Source organism: Aspergillus glaucus (genome assembly GCF_001890805.1).
Source record: "Aspergillus glaucus CBS 516.65 unplaced genomic scaffold ASPGLscaffold_3, whole genome shotgun sequence".
Classification (NCBI taxonomy): Eukaryota; Fungi; Ascomycota; class Eurotiomycetes; order Eurotiales; family Aspergillaceae; genus Aspergillus; species Aspergillus glaucus.
Genome location: NW_019170455.1, coordinates 864,865 through 877,709, shown reverse-complemented (window position 1 = coordinate 877,709; position 12,845 = coordinate 864,865). Strand labels below are relative to the sequence as shown.

Here is a 12,845-nt window from a genome sequence, read left to right as displayed (position 1 = left end):
GTCGGTCATTCTTTTTTTTTTTTTTTTTTTTTTTTTTTTTTTTTTTTTTTTTTTTTCTTCGCCAAAACTATAGTCTACATGTACGCAATGAAAATTAATACTGGCATTACCATTTAAAATGTTCATATTGCGGTGTAATGGCATATATAAGAGCAGCTTCGAAGCAGCTTCGTATATCATCATCAACCAGCCAGCGTGATATCAGGCATAGCAACAGCATAGCAATTACCATCCAGCATCATCCTCTAGTATGGCATCATAGCATATAAAATACCTCGAGAATGACTCTTCATTTCTCGCCATATCAGTCCAAACGTAATCTCAATTAGGCAAAATAGCAAACCAAACAAACTCGGGCCCAGATTCGATATCATGAGACGACAAGCTCCACACAAGCTCTCCGTGATCTCCCTATTCAAACAGTCAGTGCCCTATCGAAAATGAGAATTAAAGACAAGCTCGCATTACCCTTATCTAACAATAACCCTGTTTGGGGCATGGGTGAATCCTCAACCAGTCAGATGGCGTGGTCGAGCAACCTCGATATCCACACTGGCATTCACCTCAACCCTCAATGGAAACCCCCGCTACCAGCCTTCATATTGTTGGGCCCTTTCTTCGGCACGGGCCGGAGCTGTCAATGCACGACAATAGGATACTTACTCCGTTCCGTAGGTCAAGGATGGTTCGTTTGGCCTCGTCGCCCATCCTGTTATATAAGCCCTACATCTCTTCTTTCTTCTCTCTTCTTCTCCTCTTTTCTTCCTTTCTTCTTCTTCTTCTTCTTCGTCTTCCTCTTCCTCTTCTTCATTCTTCTCGACAACCATCATCATATTTCTATCATTACTATCTATCCTCATCCACAATCCATCGACAACATCATCAACATGTGCCACCCTACCATCCTTTGGTACGGGTGCGACCACCTCACCCTCACCCAGCTCAAATGTCCTCTCGACGTCCTCAACATGGAGCACACTTTTGACGAACTTACTCTCGCTTGCTCAGGCGACGCCTGCTGCCTCTGCGCCCTCCCCGCGATCCGCAATATCCAAGAGCTCAGAAACAACTGGCTCTCTGGCTCGAAGGTTGCCAAGTTTTTCAAAATTGAAGCTGACGATGCAAACATGGAGGATTTCATTACTCTGTTTTTCGAGATGGGACATCATGTACAGTGCGAGGAGCATGCTGCTTTGAGACTCGATGGTGCTACTGCTTCTCGTTCTCCTCCTGCTTCTGAGTCGGGTACCCCTGCTCCAGAGCCTGCTGTTGAGCCTACCCAGGTTCCGTCGCCTCGTTCTCCTGTTGCAAAGGTATGGAGCTGAGTATTATAGCGTTGATTTTGAGGACTAATTGTGATATAGCAGAGCAAGCGTAGTCGTCCTGCTTCTCAAAACAAACAACCTCAAAACACCCAGAAAAACAAAGCTTCGACTTCAAATCAGTCTAAGACTACGACCACGGCTCAGTCTCAGTCTCAGGCTCAGGTAAGAACGACAAATCCAGTCGTCGATAAGAACTAACTTAAAGAGACCCAGGTCGCTCAGAAGCCTCCTACTTCTCAACCTACATCCGCGATCCAGCCCCAGCCCATGGCTACGGCTCCAGTCCCAGCTCAGACTTACGCTCAAGCTCAGGTGAGAGCTACCGATTCCAGTTCTCAATGAAGAAAGCTAACGATAAGTCCCACATCCAGCGCCCTGTTCCCCCTCAGCCTACACCCGCGTTGCAACCCGTTCCCACGCCCCAAAGCTTTCCTCAACAGTCCTTCCCTACTCCTATCTCTCCCCAGCTACTCAAAACCGAAGAAGACGCCTTCCTAGCCGAAACGTTTCTTCAGTGGAAACACGAGTTGGATCTCGCCGGTGGCAACTTTACAGACGTCGATTTCGAAGACATCCAGGCTTACATCGAGTTGGAGGAAAGTTTTGGTACCAAGCACGGAAACCAGGGGCCAATCCAAGGTTTGACTAGCGCTGGTTTTGCTTTCGATGCAGAGCTGCAACAAGTTTCGCAGCCTCCAATTGTCCAGCACAATGTCCGGGCTCAGGCTGGTCGCGTTCAGAATCCTGCTCATGCTCGTGTTGCTTTTGATGCCGCCGTCCAGCAGCAGCAGCAGCAGCCGCGCCCTATCCAGCGGCAGGCTCAAAGGCCTGTCAATCCCAACTCCCACGCCCAGCAACCACAGCAAAACACCATTCCTGTCCACCACGCTACTCAGAATCCTCCCAGCGTGAACGTCAACGCCCAACTCCCACTGCAGAGAGTTCGGGTTCAGCATGCTGCTGATTCCAGCGTCCACACCCATCCAGTTCAGCCTACTGCTCAGAAGCCCGTCAACGTGAGCACTCACGCTCAACTTCCACTTCAGGGCACCCCAGTCCAGCATACTGTTGATCCCAGTGGCCACGCCCACTCACAGCATCCTATTCAGAAACCTGCCTACGTGAATGCCCACGCTCAGTGCCCACAGCAGCCGAACGCTCCAATCCAAAACACCGCTCCCCAGCAAGTCCACAGTACTCCAGCTCACCCCGACCAAGCTACTCCCTACGACGGTACAAACTGGGGCGGCAAAGGCGTCTATCTCCCTGACAAAAACGTCTACTTTGCCGGCGACAAGCCTCATTCTCCGAATCCCGATGCTCAGCCTTGCACTCCTCTTCCTGAATTGAACACTACTTTTGCTCTTTCCGAGAGCGATTCCTTGGTTTTGAAGGAGCATCTTGATGAGCAGGCATCGTTCTTGGAATTTACGAACATCGATGAGCTCTGCAATGAGTCTGGTGATGCCATGATGCTGGATGTGTCTGCGTCTTCGGAGCAGTACGCTGCGACCATTCAGGGTAGCCAGGGACAAACCGTGCACCAGCCCATCGATCCTCGGTTGTTGAACCAATACGGTAACCAGGTTGCCTACAATTGTTCCCAGGCCAGCGGCTCGGGACGAAGCACTCCGTCTCACTTGAACATGAACATGGACACTCAACAACCTGTCGTGCATCAGTTCGTTCAGCAACCCGCTCAAATTGTATTCCACCAAAACGACACTAATGCCGTGGCTCAACTTTCTTCTGAAGAAACGCACCAAATTGCCACCGCGACCAAGCCGAAGCGCAAGGGTCGTGGTAGACCCAGGAAAGCTCAAACGGCTTCTGTCAAAATTGTTGACAACGGAAATGGCACCACCAGCCCCAGCAACGGAAACTCGAGCACCGCCAGCACTACCAGTACCACTGCTACGTCTACTGCTACTACGATCACCGCGGCCGCAGCTAATGACCCAACTCATGGCATCTCCAAAGCCACCGCCGCTACCTCCCGCATAACCAAACAATCCACCACAACCCCTCCCTGCCTATCCGCAACAGCAACCAGACCTCGCTCGCGCTCAAACAGCAACACCAGAACCAACACAGCCACATCCACCACAAAAGGCAAAGGACGAGGCCGCACCACCAAGAAGAAAGAAAACAACGAGCCCAAAGGCACCCTGGTTACCATTGAGAGACCTCCTGCCGATAACACGGCTGATCCGACGGAGGATTATATACAGAGGTATAGTAACCCGGTGGCGATGTTGTCTCCTTGTTCGAATTAAGTTGTTGGGCTGGCGCGAGTTGAGTGGAGTCGCGTTCGAGTGAGGTATACGGGGTTGAGTTGGTTGGGGTTGATGCATATACGATGACAGATGGATGCGTGATGCATGATGCATGATATATGGGCTTTTCTGTTCTTCTTCTTGTTTATTTTGCGGTTTTATATTCTTGTTCATCATTTTACAAATCTTGTCTATTCATTTTCCAGATTGTTCTTGGTTTGTCGGTTAGCGATTGCGATGGCGATGATATTTATATGGGATTTCTATGGATGGGCGGGTTTACTCTTATGCTTCATGATGTTTTCGTTTCTATGGTCATGGTCATGTTCTTTAAGCGGTGTTTTCAAACTTCATTTTCTCATTCGTGTGGATATTTTCAACGCTTCGTTTCGTTCAGTCCAGATTGGATTGATGGATTGTGGATAGGAAAAGCGGTTAGGGCTCCGTTGGCGAAGATTCAATGAATTTAGGATAAGGGATTCATCATCGGTTCAGTCCAGATTTGTTTATCTTCTTTACTGGAAGTCTTGGAGCTTTCGTCTTGAACAGAAACTGGATAATGAACAATGGAATGGACATGGTATTGAACTTTTCAGCATCTATCCTCATTACCCTGGCATAAACACTTCATAATCATAAACCTCGAGACGAGAGAAAAAGAGACTTGACTAAAATCCCAAATCCCCCTCCCCATCAAACTCCCCCGAAACATCCATCCCCTCCCCCTCCTCCTCATCATCCTCATCCAACCCCTCGAAGATCATAAACTTCTCGTTCTTCGCATCCGTCTCTTCCTCAACAGCATTACCGTCCTGAACCTCGCAGTCTTTAAGCACGCTCTCGCGACCGATCTTGGACCGTCGTCCGACGATACATCCCGTCAGCTGGCATCGTTCGCCGACCACGGCGCCGTCCATGACGAGACAGCGGGTGAGGCGTGCGCCGCTGGCGATGTGGCAGTTTGCGCCGATGACTGATTCCTTGATGACGCATTTTTCTTCGACGGTTACGTTCTCTGCGAGCAGGCAGTCTGCTTTGGTGACTGTGCAGCGCTGGGCGATGCCGGCGGGGTATGCGACTTTTTGGTTGTGGGCGAAGGGCGAGGAGGCTGTGCGGCCGGCTTCTTCGACGGATTCCAGTTTGGCGAGGCGGAGGGTGATGGAGAGGAGGATGGCGGAGTTGTCGATGCGGCGGAGGAGCGGGGCGGAGGGCATGGAGGAGTGAACGTAGGCGAGCATTGGGGGGACGATGAGGTCTTTCGCTGAGGATTCTTTGGGGGCGGCTTCGAGGCTGGAGTTTGTGCGGGATGGGGCGAGTTCGGGGACGCTTCCTGGTGCGGTTGTGTCGCGGGATGCGCCGGCGCCCGCCTTCGTGGTACTCATGGCCTTAAGGTCAATTTCCTCCTCAAGAGCCGGGCCATCGTAGCTGGTGTTCTCGCCATCTTCCTGCTTCGCGGGCTCGAAGATTTCCCTTAATCGCAGTTTGTCACCTAGGCCTGCCTGCCATCCAGACTTTGCCCACCAGCCCACCAGGTCTTCACTAACACTCTCGAACTTTTCGTTCAAGCGCGCAAGATCCTTGACCCAGTGGGGAAAGACGTATATATGGGCATCGCGGTAGCTCGACAGCATCTTAACTTGCGCGTGCTTTTTAACCAAAGAGTGACGAATGAGCAACCCCTTATCCTCTTCCATCTTCTCCTTCAACGTATCCATCGGCATAGACAGCACAAGCTTGGACAACCCAAACCGTATCGAAGCTGGTCCATCCAGCGGATGCGACACGGCGGGTGCCTCGTCCTGCTCGAGAGGAGTCGTAGCCACAAAGTCCGTCACTTCTCCCTTGACACTCTCTTCCCTGCCTTGGGTCTGGTAGTACACGCCCAGTCCACCCCGTCGGCCACCTTGTTCACCACCCATTCCAACGGATCTCGGGCCGTGTGTATGGCGACCGTCGCGGACTGTCGATCCGCCCAATGCACTTTGTGAAACCATCCATGCCTCCAAGAGAGACTCGCCCGGGATATCGCAAATAAGGTCACAAGGAAGGAGGAGGAAATCGGACTTGATGCTCGACTGAACTTCGGGGAGACGGAGCAGTTCTGCGGTACCAGTCGTCAAGGTAAGGTCGGCCGGTGCGACGACGGACGCGGAGGGCGAGGGGAGGGAGGTAAGGTGAGGGTTCTGTGAGAGAGCTGCTTCCAGCGGGGCTTTGCTAGCAGGGGGTGTGATGAGTGTAATGTCTGGATTAATCAGAATCAGTCAGTCGCCAAATCAGCTAGGTCTAAGGTTTGTGCATACTGGTAATTCCCATGCGATAGCACCAATCCAATGGGTACCACAGCATCGGACGGTTCGCAATTGGGATCAGAGCTTTGGGGAACTCTTCCGGGTTCGAGGTAAAGGTGTTGAGAGAAACACCAGGCCCGCACAGAATGATAGCCTGGAAGCCCGTGGGGGGCACAGGGATTGAATGAGGCATAGCGACTGCTCGTCCAGTTGGACTTCTGGTATCGTGGTGACCGCGGGGGAGGGGAAGTGAAAGAGATGAGCTTCTGACAAAGAGATGTCGATTAGATTAGGGGAATAGAAGCCTAGCGCAGCCGCAGGAAGCTCTCTATTAGCTCAAAAGGTGTATATTCAGAAGGTCAAAAGGAAACACCGCGTTCTGTCCTGACTCACTCCGGACAGTCAATTGTGCTTTTTTCGAGAAACCGCCCAATATCACGTGCCGATAGCAGTGCTGAGTCATGATATGTGCAAACTGTGCAAATCGTAAATTACAATACGGTACCGTACACCAACGCCGCGGCAACCCCAGTAAACATACGTCCAATGATTCCTCCAGCCACATGTTTCTCGGCTCTCCGAGGCTATGGGATCAACCTCCGTCTTTCTCAGGTCTCTCCCTCCTTCCTCTCCCTGCCTCCAACCTCGTTTCCCTCCGTAGGAGAGACATGCGATGTGACCTTCACGATCCGCGATCCGATCTGAGATTCTATGCGTCTGGTTTAATTGACGTCTGCGACAGCAATGTCTTTACCTGATGCTCGCCGCCGGCGCGGAGCTGGTATTGGTTTTAGCCCAACGGGACAACGAACTACTCTGGGATACTGGGTGCCTTTGGCCGTGACTGTCGGCGTTGCAACAGCTGGCATCGCAGCATGGATCTGGAGTGAGCGGAGCGATGAAGACGAAGAAGACGATCACGGCGAGCAATCCCGGGACGATCTGGACGAACAAGAGGATGGATTCCCCGCCGCGCCTGGTCCTGGTGGGGAAGACATGCCTTCTGATATAGCAAATGATGATGCTGGAATGATGGCTCGTATGCACAACACTCTACGGCGGACCCCCAGTCCTCAGCAGATCTTCGACGGCGCCAGCAAACGAGTTGCGGCCGGTGTGGCTGCTGCAGGGGCGTTCGTCGGTGGGCTTACTTCAATCCGAGAAGAGAACAGAGGCGACTTCGAAGATCATTCGAGATGGTCGGAAGAAGTAGAGTCCAGGGACAATGAAAGATCTCAGCAAGCTGGTGAGGCTCCGACGATGAGCGGTGCGCTCCCGACTCCTCGCGGCGCTACTCCTGGGAAGAAGAAGAGTGTTGCCATTGTTGTGTCGTCTGCGTCGTCCGATGGTCTTGAAGACTCCACCTTTGAACATGCGGTAAGTTCCATTCCTCGACTTCTAATTGACAAGCATGCTGATAATGTTGGAACAGTCTATTCTATCTCACCTCCCCGAACACATCGACGAAAACACCAAGATCTTCGTTCTGATCTATGCTCCTGACCTGAAGCATGGTACCAACAAAGGAACTTCTCCCAACCAACCTCTGTCCGTCACTTCATCCTACTCTAACATCAACCCCGAAGACGCTGCTTCGTCTGGTGAACTGCCCACCGTTGAGCCCCGCCAAATGGACGAATCCGAGGGCAAGACACCGCTTTTTAAGACCTTGTACTCCCAGGCCCTCGCGATTGTTGATAAGGAAAACACAATCATGCCCTTCAGCACTGAATCCGGATACGTGCACCTTGTGCGCCATCTCTCGCCAGAACTTGTATATGTCCAAGAGTCCCTGGCAGGCAAGGATGGAAGCGCTGCTCAGCATATCTCCGGATGGGTCCGACAGGTAGTTGTTGTCGTTGGCGACGAAGGTGGCCGTGGTGGTCTCATCGACAGTGATGACGAATCAGCCCTCGCAGAGAATGGTGAGAAGTGGTGGCAGAAAGAAGGTGTTACTGGTATTGGAAAGCGCATCGATGTTGTGGATGTGCTCCGTACTGGATTGGACTGGCGCCGCAGAGTGCGCGGCCTAGACTAAAAGAGTCGTACATGCTTGAACTCAACTTGGTGGCCATGTCGATATAGTTAATGGCTGGATATTTATACCTGTTTTCCCCTTGTGCCTTTGTCGTGATTGGCTTTTGATTCCCCCTGCTTCGTCTTTTGTTCGCTTTTTCAGTTAATGTTTCTACATGGACGGATGATCATTGATCTCTGTCCTAGTTACGCCTGAATGAAAATAGCTCTACGAATCTAACTATGCCGTTCTGTTTGTTTGACCCCATGCCTCCGACCTCGGTAAACACCGCATTTTATCGCACCCAGTATGCGTCAATTGTAAAGATTTCCTGCTCTCGCGCGCAAGGACTTGGCCATGTATATAATTCACTGAGAATTCAATCACTGTTCTCTCTAGCAATAATCGAAGTACATGTACTCCGTAGTGTGCTATTCAATGCGGTCGAACTAACCGGAAGCGGTAGTCATGTGAGCAGCCGGCGTCTCGTTCGTCCACGGCTTGGCATCAACCAACTCCCTCTTGCAGAGCCTCACCGTCGTTCGATGGCCATCCCCCGACGGATCCCCCCCGTCATCCCCGCAATCCTCAGCTTCTCGGACCCCGGTGTACCGTTTGTCTACTTTCGCTCGCTTTCGTGCATCTTTCCGCTTCAACTCCGGCCAGTTCGTTGTTGTCCGGTCCCGTCCTCCGCTCCCCACATGTCTCGCGCATCGGCTATTATCTCATTGACGACGTTAGAAGCGACGGCGTTCATTTATCATCTTTAAATCTCGCGGCGCGATATCATACGGGTAGTCGCATCGACGACTCGCTGGATTTCCCCCAAGTCGCATCACATTAGACGGGGGGTCTCGCAGCGCGACCGCAATCCAACCATGGCAACGGTCATCACCAAACCCGCCTCTCACCCTCCCAAAATGAAACGGCCACCCCCGCCTCTGGGGGGTCAATCCGGGCTCAACGGAATCAGAGCTCCTCAACAATCCCCTTCCTCCTCTTCTCCTTCCTCTGCGTCGAAACGTCCCCCGGGGCCTGGTCAATTGGATGCGGCGAATGCCACCGGCGGTCAAATGGCGAATGGCGTCAATGGCGCGTCTTTTTTGAACAGCTCCAACAACAAGGGTCCCCTGAACCGACCGAGAAGGGATGCGCAACGAATTGCTGACCATCCTACGCGGGTACAACGGTCATTATCGAAGACAATGCCGACGGATAATGACCGCCGGGTAGGCAAGAAGTGTCCCGAGCCATATGGTAAGGCGCCTATCATGAAAATGGTTTCTGTTTACGGCGTGAACTAACGACTATTATTAAGTGAAAACAACGCCCTATATCCTGAAGAAATACGCAAAACATCCTCCCTCCCTTATTGTCCACCTCCATCCGACCCACTTTCGTTTCGAACAACAAGATGGAAGCTTTCCTTATAATTCTGAGATGAAAGTCATCATCGAACATATTCGCGCAGGGACTGTTCCTCATGATATGATGGAGGAACTCTTGCGGGCCAATGTTAAATTCTACGAAGGTATTATTTTGGCCATATACAAGGTGACCATGTCATAGCGCTAATCTGATCGTGTCGCCAGGTTGTTTGATCGTTCGCGTGGTTGATCATAAGTCGGCCACAGCGCAGGCCAGGAAAGCAACGGCCACGCAATCGAACGACAACAACTCACCTTTTTCGATTCACAACTACAACGAACATATTACTCCATCACCTTTTGTGCCATATCCTAAACATAATCAACTGGCCTCTGAACAAACGGCCGCAAAGACAGAGACAGCAACCAATGGTACTCCGGACCAGAACAAGGAAGTTGTTAAAGATGCGTCGGCAAAAGAGGCTCAGGCTCCGCTCAAGCCTAAAGTTTTTACAACGGTCCTTCATCCTACCACTCGTTCGCTGCAGGCGGAATTGACGCTGCTTGCTACTACCCCTAATCCGAGAGCTGCCAGACAACAAGCGGAGTCTTCGAATGACCAGACCAACGGTCACGTCGCAAAGCGACAAAAGATGCTGGTTGAACCGCAACATTTGCTAGAATGCGAATCTAAGCTGACTAGGGCGTTGGCGCCACCACTCTTTTTGGAACCTGTGGATAGCTTAGAAGCTGTGCAAGACCTTTTGAAATTCATGGAGAGCCCGATGCATCGTGATCCGCCACCATCGCCCAAGAGACGCAAGCGAACCGTGGCTGAACTTGAAGCGGATGAAGCGCTGGCGGCCGAGGAAGAGCGCTTCATGCTCATTATGGACGAACGCTTGGAATCAAGTGTTTCGAACGGTGCAGGAGGAACGAAATCCGCTGTTGATGAAACCAGCGGCGGTGCGCCATTCGAGCCGCGCTTCTCCCGATTCAAAACGCTGGAGAATATTCGCATGCAGCACGAGGAAAAGGCGAAGCGGGAGCACGAAATCAAGCTCAAACAGGAGATGGCCAAGAGACAGCAGCAGGAGATGGAGCGAGAACGACGTCGGGTTCTGGAACAACGGCAGGCCGAAGAACACGCCAGAGAAGAAGCTCGACGACAGCAGCTCGCGGCGCAACAGGCACAGGCACAGCTTGCTGCTCAGCAGCAGCAGAGTCGCCTGGCCCAAGCGAACGGTGTCAGTCAAGGGCAGCAGTCTTCTCCGGTGGTTCGCAACCAGACACCGCTCAACGTTTCTTCGCCCATGGTTGGAAATACGATGGCTACACAAGGGGCTATTCCTATGAGTATCACATCGTCTGCACAAGGTGGAGCTGGCAGCCCACCGCGACCTCCGTCAGCTTTGCAGCACGCTCACCCGAGCGTCATCGGCCATCCTATGGCCCCGTCCAGAAGCCAACAAGGGGGACAGAGCCGGCATGGAACACCGCAAATGACCCAGGGAACGCCCGCGGTGTCTCATGCGACTCCGATTATGCGCAATGCGACACCTCGGATGAGCCACGGCAGCCCAAGCCACTCGGGTATCTCTCAAACCCCAGTGATGAACCAGGGCATGATGGCCACGCCGCAGATGGGCGGTGGTGGAATGGGCTTGACACCGCAGCAGCAACAATTGTTGTTGCATCAGAGACAACAGGCGATGATCGCTGCCCAACAGGGAAACCTTGGACACAGCGGACTTACCCCGCAGCAATTTTCCCAGTTGCAAGCGAACGCGCATGCTCAGCAAAACATCCAGCAATACCAGCAGCATCTGTTACAGCAACAGCAGCAGAACCAGCAGCAACAACAACAACAACAACAACAACAACAACAACGGATACCGAATCAGCACGCATACCAGGCACAGCTGATGCGCGCGCAGCTCACTCAAATGCAAATGGCGCAGAATCAACAACAGCAGCACCCGCAACAGCACCCACAACCACAGAACCAACAGGTCCAAGCACAACAGAACGGAGGCCACCAAGGCAGCCCCCAAATGACTCCCCAACAACAACAGCAACAAATCCTAATGGCAGCAGCACAAGCCAACGGCGGCCATCTCCCGCAGAACTTCCAAGGCATGAACATGGCTCAGCGCTACACCCAACTATACCACCAACGACTCCTCCGCCTCCGACAAGAGATGGCGCACCGGTTCACCGGGCAATACGGACCGCCCTCGCAGTATCCGCCGCACATCGCACAGCAGTACGGCCTTGGACTCGAACGCAGCGCCAAAGTGTGGGTCAACGAGCTTATGAAACGAGAGCGCGAATCCGTGCAGCAGCAGCGTGCTAGCCAGGTCGCGGCTGTTCAGGCCCAGGTGATGCAACAGCAACAACAGCAGCAACAGAATATGATGCGGAATGCATAATGTTTTTTTTTTTTTTTTTTTCTTCTTCTGGCATGGTCGAAATCGTCCACGTCTTTTTACTTTTATTTTTGCTTGCATTGAATTTATCATTCCCAGGATTGTTTATGGTTTTGGACTGTATAGGAAGACTGGCGTTGAAGCTCGTTACTTTTGGCTTTTTACTCTTCTACTAACTTCATACCTTTTTTTCTTACTAACTACTAACCTTTTTGCGTTGGCTTATTTCGCTTTTCTTGTTTTTGTGCATCGTGTACCAATTGGGAAGGCTTATTCAGGGGCGGACAGAATATACCATTGTACAGGCGTATGTTGGCAACTTGTATTCAATAGGTGAATTGATTTGAATGTATCTGCTACTGGTAGATCGTAGATAGTAGTGTACGTAGTACCTCACTGATCCATCCCATGAACTTGACTATTCAGGTCAATTGAATGAGATCTATCCGTAAGCCACATTAATCGCATTACCCTGGTATACGACGACTACATGAGTACGTACTATCTCAAAACATAAATTGAAAGTTAGAAAAAAATCCATTCTCTTCTCTGCTCTACATATATTATAATAATAACTCAAAAACAAGAACATCTCCAAAATCAGACTGTTGAGCTTGATATATTTTTTGATCACCCAGCGCAGAAAACTGCATCGTGCCAAAGAAAAGGAGTCATCATAGAATGGAGATGTTCACAACAAACATTAAACAAATGGGCAATTCTCCAAGTAATTCGAGAGTACTGCAGACTTGCACATAACCAAGTCTGCGATATCTATCTGATATCAATCATTTGAATGATAGATATCGCATTGCAATGCCAATACCAATGCCAACCGGCAATGGCAGGTGATACAAAAGAGAAGAAATTTCCGCAAGATCCGTTGTGCGACGCGCTATTTATCCTTCCCCATGCTTAGTAATAGCCCTATCCACTTATGGTGCATAAATGGCACAGCATAATTTGTATAACGTGCCCTATCTCAACTATCATTATTCATACAATACCGATAGTTCTAGCCTAACTAACACTAGCACTAGCACTAACTCATAGCCAATAATTAGCAACTAAATCTCTCTCTCTCTCTCTCTCTCTCACCAATACTGTGACGGCTCAACGACCAGACAAACATTGCCAACATGC

At 51.2% G+C, this 12,845-nt stretch overlaps 4 protein-coding genes across 4 annotated transcripts; 3 read left to right on the top strand and 1 right to left on the bottom strand.

Annotated features, from left to right (window-relative positions):
• Window positions 1–887: 887 nt before the first annotated feature.
• ASPGLDRAFT_32325 (uncharacterized protein) lies at window positions 888–3,601 on the top strand (the record flags this gene model as incomplete). The annotated part of the gene is made up of 4 exons (XM_022544155.1): window positions 888–1,313; window positions 1,365–1,487; window positions 1,539–1,637; window positions 1,697–3,601. The coding sequence occupies 4 exons, from the start codon at window positions 888–890 to the stop codon at window positions 3,599–3,601; spliced, it is 2,553 nt and encodes an 850-aa protein (XP_022404533.1).
• Window positions 3,602–4,197: 596 nt separating this feature from the next.
• ASPGLDRAFT_142569 (translation initiation factor eIF2B subunit gamma) lies at window positions 4,198–6,278 on the bottom strand. Its single transcript, XM_022541771.1, has 2 exons — window positions 5,902–6,278; window positions 4,198–5,843 (listed from the first exon to the last, which is right to left on the bottom strand). The coding sequence occupies exons 1-2, from the start codon at window positions 6,080–6,082 to the stop codon at window positions 4,270–4,272; spliced, it is 1,755 nt and encodes a 584-aa protein (XP_022404532.1). The 5' UTR covers window positions 6,083–6,278; the 3' UTR covers window positions 4,198–4,269.
• A 355-nt stretch (window positions 6,279–6,633) lies between these two features.
• On the top strand, window positions 6,634–7,927 carry ASPGLDRAFT_118308 (uncharacterized protein; the record flags this gene model as incomplete). The annotated part of the gene is made up of 2 exons (XM_022539952.1): window positions 6,634–7,266; window positions 7,322–7,927. The coding sequence occupies 2 exons, from the start codon at window positions 6,634–6,636 to the stop codon at window positions 7,925–7,927; spliced, it is 1,239 nt and encodes a 412-aa protein (XP_022404531.1).
• Window positions 7,928–8,497: 570 nt separating this feature from the next.
• ASPGLDRAFT_142563 (uncharacterized protein) lies at window positions 8,498–11,737 on the top strand. Its single transcript, XM_022541770.1, has 3 exons — window positions 8,498–9,163; window positions 9,225–9,437; window positions 9,499–11,737. Exons 1-3 carry the CDS (start codon window positions 8,785–8,787, stop codon window positions 11,703–11,705), a joined length of 2,799 nt encoding a protein of 932 aa, XP_022404530.1. The 5' UTR covers window positions 8,498–8,784; the 3' UTR covers window positions 11,706–11,737.
• Window positions 11,738–12,845: the final 1,108 nt, after the last annotated feature.

What these genes read in the sequence shown, in the direction of transcription:
- ASPGLDRAFT_142569 (XM_022541771.1), bottom strand. Translation starts at nt 6,082, where the DNA reads ATGCCTCATTCAATCCCTGTGCCCCCCACGGGCTTCCAGGCTATCATT. An exon ending in CTATCGCATGGGAATTACCA is followed by an intron (nt 5,844 to 5,901) that starts GTATGCACAAAC and finishes TGATTAATCCAG; the next exon opens with ACATTACACTCATCACACCC.
- ASPGLDRAFT_142563 (XM_022541770.1), top strand. Translation starts at nt 8,785, where the DNA reads ATGGCAACGGTCATCACCAAACCCGCCTCTCACCCTCCCAAAATGAAA. An exon ending in GAAGTGTCCCGAGCCATATG is followed by an intron (nt 9,164 to 9,224) that starts GTAAGGCGCCTA and finishes ACTATTATTAAG; the next exon opens with TGAAAACAACGCCCTATATC. An exon ending in CAATGTTAAATTCTACGAAG is followed by an intron (nt 9,438 to 9,498) that starts GTATTATTTTGG and finishes TCGTGTCGCCAG; the next exon opens with GTTGTTTGATCGTTCGCGTG.